Source organism: Marmota marmota, unplaced genomic scaffold (genome assembly GCF_001458135.2).
Source record: "Marmota marmota marmota unplaced genomic scaffold, marMar, whole genome shotgun sequence".
Lineage (NCBI taxonomy): Eukaryota > Metazoa > Chordata > Mammalia > Rodentia > Sciuridae > Marmota > Marmota marmota.
In genome coordinates this window covers 499,341-511,369 of record NW_025999864.1, presented here as the reverse complement: position 1 = coordinate 511,369, position 12,029 = coordinate 499,341, and the positions used below count along the sequence as shown (strand labels likewise).

General features: G+C 33.0%; 1 protein-coding gene and 1 long non-coding RNA gene across 3 annotated transcripts in view; one reads left to right on the top strand and one right to left on the bottom strand.

Moving 5' to 3' along the window:
• Positions 1–12,029, top strand: part of LOC125619937 — a 20,090-nt gene that overhangs the window by 5,470 nt on the left and 2,591 nt on the right. The window contains exon 2 of the long non-coding RNA XR_007351503.1: positions 6,958–6,965. This is a non-coding gene — a long non-coding RNA (uncharacterized LOC125619937). The remainder of the gene's footprint in view (positions 1–6,957; positions 6,966–12,029) is intronic.
• Positions 2,507–12,029, bottom strand: part of Cisd1 (CDGSH iron sulfur domain 1) — a 17,715-nt gene continuing 8,192 nt past the window's right edge. For both annotated transcript variants that reach the window (XM_015504677.2, XM_048813925.1), the window contains exon 3: positions 2,507–3,199. In XM_015504677.2, the coding sequence (XP_015360163.1) occupies positions 3,110–3,199 (90 nt within the window). In that variant the 3' untranslated portion in view covers positions 2,507–3,109. The remainder of the gene's footprint in view (positions 3,200–12,029) is intronic.

Below are 12,029 nucleotides of genomic sequence, written 5' to 3'. Positions count from 1 at the left end.
TGTGTGGTGCTGGGGATTGAAACTAGGGCCTTGTGCATGTGAGGCAAGCAGTCTACCAACTGAGCTATATCCCCAGCCCAAAAAATATCAAATCAGGTAATCACACCTACTTAGTAGAACTGTTTAGTATATTTGGTGGTACTTGTCATAATTTATCAAGAAAAATAATCCTGGGCTGGGGATGTGGCTCAAGCGGTAGCGCGCTCGCCTGGCATGCGTGCGGCCCGGGTTCGATCCTCAGCACCACATACAAACAAAGATGTTGTGTCCACCGAAAACTAAAAAATAAATAAATTAAAAAAAAAAATTAAAAAAAAAAAAAAGAAAAATAATCCTGAATTAGAATTGCTATAATTATATAATCTATGTCATAAATTATATAATCCAAACTATGAGCTGCTAATTCTCTAAAATGCTTCATTCTCCATTATATGGTCCTTAGTCTAATACATGTCTGTTGCAAGAATAGATGTCCATCAAGATCACTGCAAAACAAGATTCTTTACATTAAAACCCTCTCAACCTAACAGATCTAACAGAAATCCCTAAGACATAAATTATATTGAGAAAAAAGATAGGCACTCCAATTGCCTGATAAATGAAAAGGCACTTTGAAGCTCTAAGGTGCTTTAACTAGATCAGTAACTGCACACAATTTTGTGTGTATGTAAAGAATCTTGCATTAACCTAACCATAAACACTTTATTTTTATAATTAACAGGAGAATGTTTTATTGTTATAAATGAATTAGTTCAAAAGCCTGTGATAAAATTTTAACAGGACTTGGAAACTACATTTACCTAATTATCTTGAATTATCAAAATGTTCAATATTTGTATTTCATAGTACGGTAGGTCATCTCCAATTTCATCACATACATATATACACTTATAGTTCTGAAATTGTTACTAGCCCCAACTATAAAAAAGCATAACAGTTTCAAATTCAAAATGAAGAATATAGTTTATTCCCATTAAAAGGATGTCCCTTTATCAGAAACTGAGTGTTATGGATTTTTCTTTAAAATAATTACGTTTTAAAAGCATGATGATCTCTTTTGCTGACCCATTCATACTTATTTTAAAAAAGGAGTATGGGCATGGAAAAAATTTTACCCTAAGAATCTGATAGAATCAGGGTAGATTTTAGATTTTGCTTGGAGATGTGTCCTGAAGACATGTCCAGGTCAGTCACAGAGGCAAATGCACATAATTATGACATCAACCTTTATGTACCGTAGTACGTTAAATTATATACATTTAAAAAATGTTAGAATCAGAGGCTGGGGACGTAGTTCAGTGGTAGAATGCTTGCATGCCTTGCATGCACAAAGCCTTGGGTTCTACCCCCAGCACCATAAAAAACAACCTTCTACCCCAAACCTAACCTTTAGGAGTGCTGTCTGGTTTCATTGATTCCTGTGACTTCTAAGGTACCTGAATTTTAGCACATAGAAACTTGTGACTGATAGTTAACTGAGAATTCAAATGTACAAATGACTGTTTTACCATTTCAAATTGTGTGCCCCAAATTGTATCATGACTTTCCCTTCTAACCTATAAGATCCCCAAATCAAAGCCACACATACACAGCCTAGATTTTATATATGTCCAAGCGTAGTGGTGCTGTCTATAATCCCAGCGACTTGGAAGGCTAAGGTAAGAGGATTTCACATTTGAAGGCAGCCTAGGCAATTTAGTGAGACCATCTCAAACAAAAAGGGGCTGGGGATGTGATTACCAGTAAGGTGCCCCTGGGTGTAATCCCCAGTGCCAAGGGGAAAAAAAAATACACACATAAAAAGCTATTTCTTAATTATTCCATTGCTTCTAGTATATGTGTGTGTGTATGTGTATATATATATATATATATATATATATATATATATATATTTTTTTTTTTTTTTTTTNTTTTTTTTTTTTTTTAATTGGCAGTGAATGAAATACTTTTGGTCTGAGTCTTTTTTTTAAGTTGCAGATGGACACAATACCTTTTATTTATTTATTTTTATGGGGTGCTGAAGATTGAATCTAGTGCCTCACTTGTGCAAGCACTGTACCACTGACCTACAATCCCAGCCCTGATCTGAGTCTTGAAGAATATTACATAAACACTTTGTCTTCAAATCTTTGAAGAATAAAGATCATACAATTTAAGAGGATAAATTTCTTTTTTCTTTCCCAAATAGTATCTTTACTAATATAAGCCATGTGTTTGATTATCCAGAGTGAGGAATAAAAAATTTCCCCCCATCTTTGATCTAGTCTTATGACTACTATTTCCGTCACAGATGTTTGGCTTTGTGATTAAGAGACTTGAAATGTGTGCTTCAGTTTCTTCCACGTCCTTAGTTCCAGTGCTTGCCACTCCTTGGTCTAGAATTCTGGAGCATTATATTTTAAGACATTCTTCATGACTACTTTTAACCTATTCTCACTGTGATCTAAATTCCTACTATTTGTTCTTTTAATGGATCAATTAAATATCCATAAAGATAAACACAAAGGAAGTTGCTGCCCCTTTATTACTGACCTGGTCAACTTATAATTAAGTAGAGTGACATTCATAGTTCATTTAAATTGAAAACGTTGAAAACACAGAAGCTGTATTTTCTTAGTGTTATTACCACTGTCAAGAAGAAAATCAAGGTTATAACAGGTTTTTCTTAAGACTATACTACGAAATTAATGTAGCTTAATCACACCCTGTACACTTTCTAGGTCAAATAAGCAATATGAAAAGGCGATAAAATTTTCTTTGAAACTTCCAAGTACAATCTGCATATACATGATTTTGAGAATAATTTAATACACCAACCTCAAGATACAACAATAGCCTAATACCATTATTTTAAATTTAAAGAAACGGATCCTTACAAGACCAAAATAACCCATAGGCCATAAGGTTGGTTTTCCTTTTTTGTTTAAACAAATGTGCACCACAATGTTTCAACAAGTAAGGCAAATGCCATGAATGTGAAAGGTGAGGTTTGCAATATACCACACATCTAGAACGCAGGGGAGGTAAATTAGACAGAAGTGGTAGTCATTCTAATTAAATTATCAGGTAACATCATGACAAGTTGGTCTGCAGCATCAAAACTGTCCGTTTAACTTTCTTTTTTCTTGACAATCAGAGGTCCCACGTTGTCTCCAGTCTCTTCGTTATGTTTTGTGTGAGCACCATCACAGAATGGAAACTAGAAGAGAAAGAGAGAATGAATGTGAAACAGCTAATCCCCAAACAGTATATAGTGCTTGGCAGAACTGGAGTGATGTTTAATTCACACACATCAGAACTTAAAAGATTTTTCTTGAAACTTTAAATAGGATTTTTAAGGAGCACATGCAAAATACACATACTGAGTAGGAGGAAGAAATCCCTTGGGGATAAGACACATCAGGAGTTGAATTTCACTGATATTTGATTATGGATGCTGTAAACCTATCAGTCTATATACTAGTTAAGTTTCCAGTGAACTATGTCCATTGCCTATTTGTAAGGATTAATCTCTTTCTTCATCCTTGGTGCTGGGTTCAAACCTAGAGCCTTGTGCATGCTAGGCAACCAGTGAGCTATACTCCTAGCACTATTAATAAGATTTTATTTATTTAAAATCAATTTGTATGCTATCTCTACTGACCATCTTTGCAGCAATCTTTCCCCCAAGTTTTTGTTTAGTTTTTCATACCTTTAATCTCTTTACTTTCATACAACTATGCTACTATTTCCCTTTTACCACTGTTCATAGAGGCATCTACAGTTGTGATGAATATATATAAATTCCCAGTTTCTATTTTGTTTTCATGATTTTACATTTTAGTTGTAACTGATCTTTTTGGTATCTAGTGGGAGGGAAAGGAACAAAACTAAATCTTAGTTGTAGTTGAACACAATACCTTTATTTATTTATTTTTATGTGATGCTGAGGATCGAACCCAGCACCTTGCACGTGCTAGGTGAGTGCTCTGCTGCTGAGCCAACCCTAGTCCCAAAATTAAATTTTTAATAGTACTTCCCAGAGTATTCCAAAGAAGCTGAATCCTGCAAGTTATTCTGATTTAGTTTCCTTCTGTTTAAAACACATATATAACTCTTGAGTCACAGCATATTTTTTTAATTTTGAAGAAATCATTTTGTAAAAAACATTATCATTAACCTAGAATTTCTAAAATTGCCTGGATTATGGGCATTTTTAACTTTGATATCCATCATCACAGAATTATGTAGGGCATATTTTGCAAAATGCTGTTTAAGAGCCTGTTGCTTCAATATTACTAGAGGTTGTCACTTTTCAAATTGTTATACCTTTATTCATAATTTTATCAAAATAAAATCATATAAAAGTGCCTACTTATAGGTTCCTTGTTATCACATTGTTTAGAGGTAACTGCTTTTAAAATAAGTTCCAGTATTTGATAGGGTGGGTTTTCTTTCATTATTCTTCTTTGCTAACTTTATTATGTTTTATTTATTTATTCTTCTAGATAAGCTTGAGAATTTTTTTGCCTTATTTCTCTTGTAGTTTTCATTTTCAGTTTCCATGCACATTCTTCTGAGATTATTTCTGTTGTTATTTTATATTTCTTTATATAATTTCCAAATATTCATATCTGAATATTTTTGCTGTATATAATTTTTTTGTGTGAGCATATCCTTTCTATTGTTAAAAGATAAAAATAAGAATTCAATAACATTTCTGGTGACTCCTCAGGATTTTATACTTAGGAGGTCCACTTATCAGTAAATTCTTTCTTTCCTTTTATATTTGTACATTTTATTTCTATTTAACATCAAACCGTGAGAGCTAGCATTTATTTTTCTTGATATTTTGAACTACACTCTAGAATCTGTGAGCTTCATAGTTTAATAGAAGGTATACTGTGTCATTGAAGAAGTTTATTCAGAAGAGTAAAGTAACAGTACCTTGCCCTTCAAATAACAATCACCTCATTACTCAAATGAACAAAGTATAATTTCTGACACTTGAAACCTATGATGGCACATAATCTCAAACTATGATACTCCAAAGCCTCAATTCTAAGATTAAAATAATATTTGACTGATGTTATAGAAATCCCATCTTAATTTAACTATTGGTACATAATTAAAACAGAAAATAAATTAATTAAAAATTATAGGAAAATTCAAGATATGAGCATATCTTAAATTTCTAGACATAAGTCTATCTTGGAGTAGATGGCAGTGCAAATGTAATGTATGAAAAGACTACATATTTCTTTTTTTAGATCATAAAAATAAGTCCTTGTAACAAAAACATGAACCCACAAGATTTCAGTTTTTTTCTTGGCATACACGAGGAAAGAGGCTATAAAGAGCAAACTAAGGGCTGGGGAAGTGGCTCAAGCGGTAGCGGCGCTCGTCTGGCATGTGTGCGGCCAGGGTTCGATCCTCAGCACCACATACAAAGATGTTGTGTCCGTCAAAAAACTAAAAATAAATATTAAAAAATTCTCTCTCTCTCTCTTAAAAAAAAAAAAAAGAGCAAACTAAAATGTATTCCATATCAGAGGTCAGCATTTCAAAGTGACATGTTTGATAAACAGATCATTTTATAGTAAGAATAAAAGTTTACGTTGTAAAAGACTTCATTTTTATAAACAGCGCACACAAAGCATTTTAGTACAGTTTTATTTACACGGATTATAAAATATATTTCTGAAAACGAAACATTTCTAAATAAAAAGCCTCAACTAACTTATTGAAATGGCACACTTAATTTTTGTTTTAATCTCTTCAAAAACTAACTTATTTTCTCATATTACTTCCTCCAGAAACAAGAATCAAGAATAGGAAGAGTAATTTATAAAGAAATATACAAAGAAAATCTTGTTTTTTTCCCTTGAGGCACCGAGATCAAAAACAGGGCTTTATGTTTGCTAGGCACAGAGATGCATCACCAGCTCCAAAAAAAAAAAAAGAAAAAAAAAAAGGTTATAAAATATTAAGAAAGTCAACATTTAAAGTTTGAATATGCTTTTTTTTTTTCTAATAATCTATTTCTGCCCTCATGTTCAAACAAAAAATAAACATTTCTTTAAAAAGTAGCAAGAAGGGCTGGGTGCAATAGCACACACCTGTGATCCCAGCAGCTCAGAAGGCTGAGACAGGAGAATTGAAAGTTCAAGGCCAGCCTTGTCAATTCAGGGAGACACCTTGTCTCAAAATAGCTGTACCTCTGGGGTATCGCTCAATGGTAAAGTTACCCTGGGTTCGAACATCCTAGCCAAAGGGTGGGGGGAAAAAGGAGTAATAAATCCTCGCTACTTGTTAATATACTTTAATAGGTTTATAGTATATGACGCTTTTACATCTTTAAAATGTAAACTCGGGCCTGGCAGTGGTGGCTCATGCCTGTAATCCCAGCTACTTATGAGGGTGAGACAGGAGGACCGCAAGTTTGAGGCCGGGCTGAGCAACTTAGCAAAACCCTGACTCAAAATGAAAAGCAAAAAAGGGTGGATGGAGCACAGTTGTAAAGTGCCTTTGGGTTCAATCCTTAGTACCAAAAGAAATGTAAACTAGGTATTAAAATTAATTTTTTTTAGCAACACTTTTTTTTCTCCAGTATTGGGGATGGAACCCAGGGCCTCACGCACGCCAGGCAAGTGCTCTACCACTGAGCTACATCCATAGTACACCACTGCGCTTGGCTACAAAAATGCATGAAAATCGATTTCAGTTCATAATTTCCCATTTTCTCTCCTGTCCTCCCTTTCCTCTCCCATTCTCCTTCATCTACTCTACTAGATTCACTTTTGTTCTTCTATTAATTTATATTTGATTGGTTCTTTATGTTATCCTATACAGATGCCTTTTAAAAAATATTTTATTAGTTGTTGGTGGACCTTTATTTATTTTTATGTGGTGTTGAGAACTGAACCCAGTGCCTCACACATGCTAGGCAAGGGTTCTGCCACTGAGCCACAACCCCAGCCCTACAGGTGCCTTTTAATGGTACTTTCTTTTATCATTTGACTCCAAAATTTACTGCACTAAATCAGAACATGCCCCATTCAGTGCAGATTTCTAATTTTAAGTTGATGAAAAGACTAAAAACTTTTTTTCAATAGAGAATTAAAATGGGTAATTTCAAAATAGGATCATTAATTTCTTAATACAATATACATGGTAATAAAATATATTTAAATTAATCCAGAATTCTCAATATAGTATAAGTGAATGAATGTTACTTGGCATTCAAATTCAAAAGGCAAATTATATAAAAATATTTATGTTTTTCAGGGAGTGCCTTGCTTGATATTTCTATGCAAGAGAAAGAAAATGTGTAGTGAATATATATATATATATATATATATATATATATATATATGCTTTCAAACATATCTTCATAAAGAGTTTTTGTATTAAATAGCAATGTAATAAAAACAAATTTTGAAATTTGTTCAAAATTTAAACTTCTGAAATTAAAAATTCTGAATTATGTTTAACTGTCAAGTAAAGAACTTAAACAAAAAACTCAAAGGGTATTTTAATTCAGTTGACATACTGCCAAATTTCTTGTAAGATGCCAGTATTTCTTTATTATCAAAACCCAGAGAAAGTTTGTTAATCAAATTGCCTCAATTTCCTGGATGTACATAAAATAAATACTCTACTATTAACCCAATATGAAAACTATAAATCTTTAAAACTGGGAAGAAGAGTGTGAGAAAAGGTTAGAATGAAAGAATAAGTACAAAAATATCAAAGATCCTTGCTCTTTCCTTGGAAAGACAGAACACTCTCAGGGTCTTCATAAAAAACACAAGGCACAAGATTTATTTTTTTAATGACCCTTACATCTTGTGTCTTTTTCAAGAAGTTTCAAAATAGAAATAAATGCTCTTCTCTGTGTCTTCTATCTGAAACACTTAAAAAAAGAAACTATCACATTATCTTCCAAACTTTATTTATTATTATTATTTTTGTGTGTGTGGTGCTGGGGATTAAATCTAGGACCTTGTACCTACTACACAAGAACTCTACCACTAAGCTATACCCCAGCCCTAAACTTTGTATTTTTAATGGGAGTTTTGATGCTATGTTCCCAGGAAGTTACTTGAGGTCATTTTGGCTCATTACCATTATCTGAACTGAGAAATATGATTACTTTGGTTGAGAAAAAAAGTTAAAAGTAATGAGATCTTTGACACTACCTTAGAGAACAATATGACATTTTTTACTCATTTTATGTCCTTAATTTAATAAAACACAAGATAGTGGATATAATATGAAAATACATATAGAGAAATTAAGATTTTACAAGACCATAAATCCAAAATTGGGTTTTCAAGAGATCTAACATTGGGAATATTGCTTCTATGAAAAAATGGACTCAGTACAATACAACCCACTACTAAACCATTAATAGGATGGAAGCTTTCTCTCTTTCATTCATACACATACACTTTCACCAAAACAGAAGCCTGCTGTCACCACTACCTACAAAATTAAGAACTCAAACTCCCCAGGTTATAAATGAAAGAAAATAATTCTACACACTACTTGATGTGGGGGGTGGGGGATGACAGAAATTTAGCAAAACTATGGTGCATACTCTTCCCTCAAACAAACTTCTTTCATTTTCTTTTTGAAAGTGAGACCATCTCTTCTTTTATAAGGCAGAGTTTCACATTTATCCTCTTATTCTCTTTTCCTTTCACCCCTTTTCAAGACACCACTATCCCAAATAGTACCTTTCCCTAAAGTTACTTTAATCTCTTCTGTACTGGCTCATTTCATTTTTACTTAAAATATGGATAGCCCTTTTGTATAATACTACAAAATAGGCCAGTTTCTGAAATAGCAGACAGCATATCAAGTCTGGAAAGAGAAGGAATGGAGTATGTTAAACAGTGTAATTACTGTGCATCAGTAAGAGATCTGATTCAATTAGGTATGGGTGATTCCATATTAAGAATATATGTATCACACGATATTTTTTGATTGGTAAAAAGGAGCTTAGATTTTGTTATTTATAAATACAACTGGTTTGAATGAGGGAAAAATGAATATAATTCAATACAACCATTTCAACAAAGGTGTTAATTTTAAGTCTTATGTTAGTCAGCCAGTAAATGTGTCACTTGGCAGCTGTGTGATAACCTTTGGAACCTGAGAAATGTGGGGAGTTTCCAAAGGTGTCTGAAGAGTAAGAACATTCATTAACTTGAATATATTCAAAGTGAATCCTTAATTGAGTCATGCAGGAATAACAAGTACCCAAGACTCAAGTGAAAATTCGTAACTGGCAAATCCTACATGCAAAGAGGATTACTGAATGCCCATAGATTCCCCACCTCCCTACACAAAAAGTCATCTGGCATTTCTTGAAGTTTCCCCATGGGAAATGGCGGTCCCTCTTCTAACCCTCTGGGAACTCTATAAAATGAAAGAATAATAGTGGAATGTTTTGTTGAATTATAAAGTCTAATAAACATTTAAACCACTAGCTTGTGTCCATTCTTGATCCTTCTTGTCATAAAAATTGAGATCTTAGTTGAAGAAAATCCATATTTACTTTATTGGACACTTTTACCTCTGGGAAAACCCAATCAACCCAATCAAAGGAAAACTCTCCTTACCTCAAAGTGATGCTTTATTAAAGTTCTCTCAAGCAGTTACCTTATTTTTCTTTCCTTCACTATTTATATTTACTGTAATTTTGACATATACTCAGACTTATAGCATTTCTTTATTAGTAACTCACATTTTAACCTACTTAGACACAGTGTTTAATCATTCTGTTGAAATGACACCAAAGGTCAGATGCCTACTTGCTTAATCCAACTGTTCTACTACAATAGTTTATTCACCTGATTGTTTTTGTTTTTGTATAGGCAGATGTTCACTAATAATCTTTGAGAATTTTCCATTTCCACTTTAAAGCCACAATATTTTTAGTTTTATTGTAATCCCTCTGGCCTATTTCACCTCCTCAATTGACTCTTGTTCCTCTTTCCAAAATGCAAAAAATTCTCTAAGATTTCATACTTAGCTTTTGATTTTTATCAGTATCAAGGATCAGTTACATTCTTACACTTGACTCATCAGTTTTTCTGATTTCTATCTCCAACCCTGATGTCTCAGCTGTACTCCCACATTTTAGATCATCTGCTGTACATTTCCATTCAACTGTCACCTCAAATACACTCTTTGAAATTAAACTTGTTATTGCTGTTCTGGAAAATCGGGTTTTTACCTGAATTCCTTATTTTTGTTAATGACATAATCTTTCTAATTCCCACACTTGGTTCCTTTAGTTTTGCTCCCCCAATCATCCAAACACAAGTCACTAAATTTGGTTGATATTTCCCTCAAAATGTTTAACTGTTTGTCCCCCCACCCCCCGACACACACTTATACAGCTAACACTCTGATGTAAGTATTATAACTTTATATCTGAAATCCCTGCTGAAAACTATGTATCCTATCACTTCTGCATGCCTGGAAGGACAAATTCCTCACACTGTCACTCAGATTCTCCTCAATTTAGATTTATTCCCTGGGGGAAAGAGGGGCTCGTGCAAGGACCAGACTAGGGTTTTCACCCAATACCCCTTTCCTCATATGAGCCTTTTATTGAAGATTTTGAAAATGGGTTCCGAATACTTGCAGCATATTCATATACCACCTATCTTTTCAGAGGAAATTTAACTCCCAAACATAAATTATTATGCTTTCCCAGAAAATTTTAGTCCATGGTGTAAGCTCTTTCTTTTCTCTCATTTAGAACATTTGTATTGCATTTATTATACTCTTCCAAGAAAACTACTGTTTTACTATATATGTACATATATATAGTAAGCAGTAAATGAACTTATATTTAAGATCACTAACTGAAGATCTATTGCAACACCAACAGAAATTCTGTAATTTTGAAATGCATTATTTTTCATATTTTAATGAGCAAAAAGAGAGGCACCTACTATAGACAAGGTTTGTTTAAAAAAATAAACCAAGTTTAGCCTATGGAATACTATTAAGAGATTATTTTCTAGCAACCCCACAAGTACTTACTAGGAAGCCTATTCTAAATATACAGTGTTATTCTTAAGGTACAATTTGTTGTAATGGGTCTGTTAATTTTTGGTTCATATTCCATATATTCATCAATTTCTGAACACAGTAACAAAATCTAGCTCTGAATCACTGGATTGTACATAGATCATTTGGAAGAAATAGATTCGAGAAATATACTTTTTAGAACCAAGCTCACAGTTTCTTCCACATTTAAAAAAATTTTTTTTTAGCTGTCAATGGACTTTATTTATTTATATGCAGTGCTGAGAATTGAACCCAGTGCCTCACACATCCTAGGCAAGCACTCTAGCACTGGCCAAAATTCCAGCCCTCTTCCACATTTTTGATAATATGATTCATTAAATGGTTCTTCACTGTGGGAAGGGTCACCAACATAATATACTTTCAAAAATGAACACTTTTAATTATTATTATTTTTTTTGGCAGAACTTGGTTAAACCCATGGCTTTGTGCATGCTAGGCAAGAACTCTAATATTGAGCTACATCCCCACCCTAGAAACATCAGTTTTTTTTGAATCTTTTACTATTATTTTTGGTGAAACAAATTTTACTTGAATGCTAATAATGGTAGCACATACGATGTTTTCACTGTATTTCTAACAATATACCAGAAATTCTGAAGTCATTCAAGAAAAAGATGAACCCAGGAGAGGATTCTATTGTCTGGCTCACTAGCTGCCATCATATCTAAACCTGAAAAGGTACCGTAGGTGATATTTCCCCAAGAAATCTGAAATACAATTCTCATAAAATAAATAAGATTTTAAAGAATCTTGTATTGTTAGATTTTTAATTAAAGGAGTTAACAGCTGATAGAAGGTTTAGGATGCCAATAAGATAGGGTAATTTTCAAAAGTTTCTTTTGAAATTTCTAAAAACTTGTCCTAGTATCCAGAGCTGTTAATCTTAAAAAAAAAAAAAAAAAAAAAAAAAAAATTTTTTTTTTTTTTTTTTTTTTTTG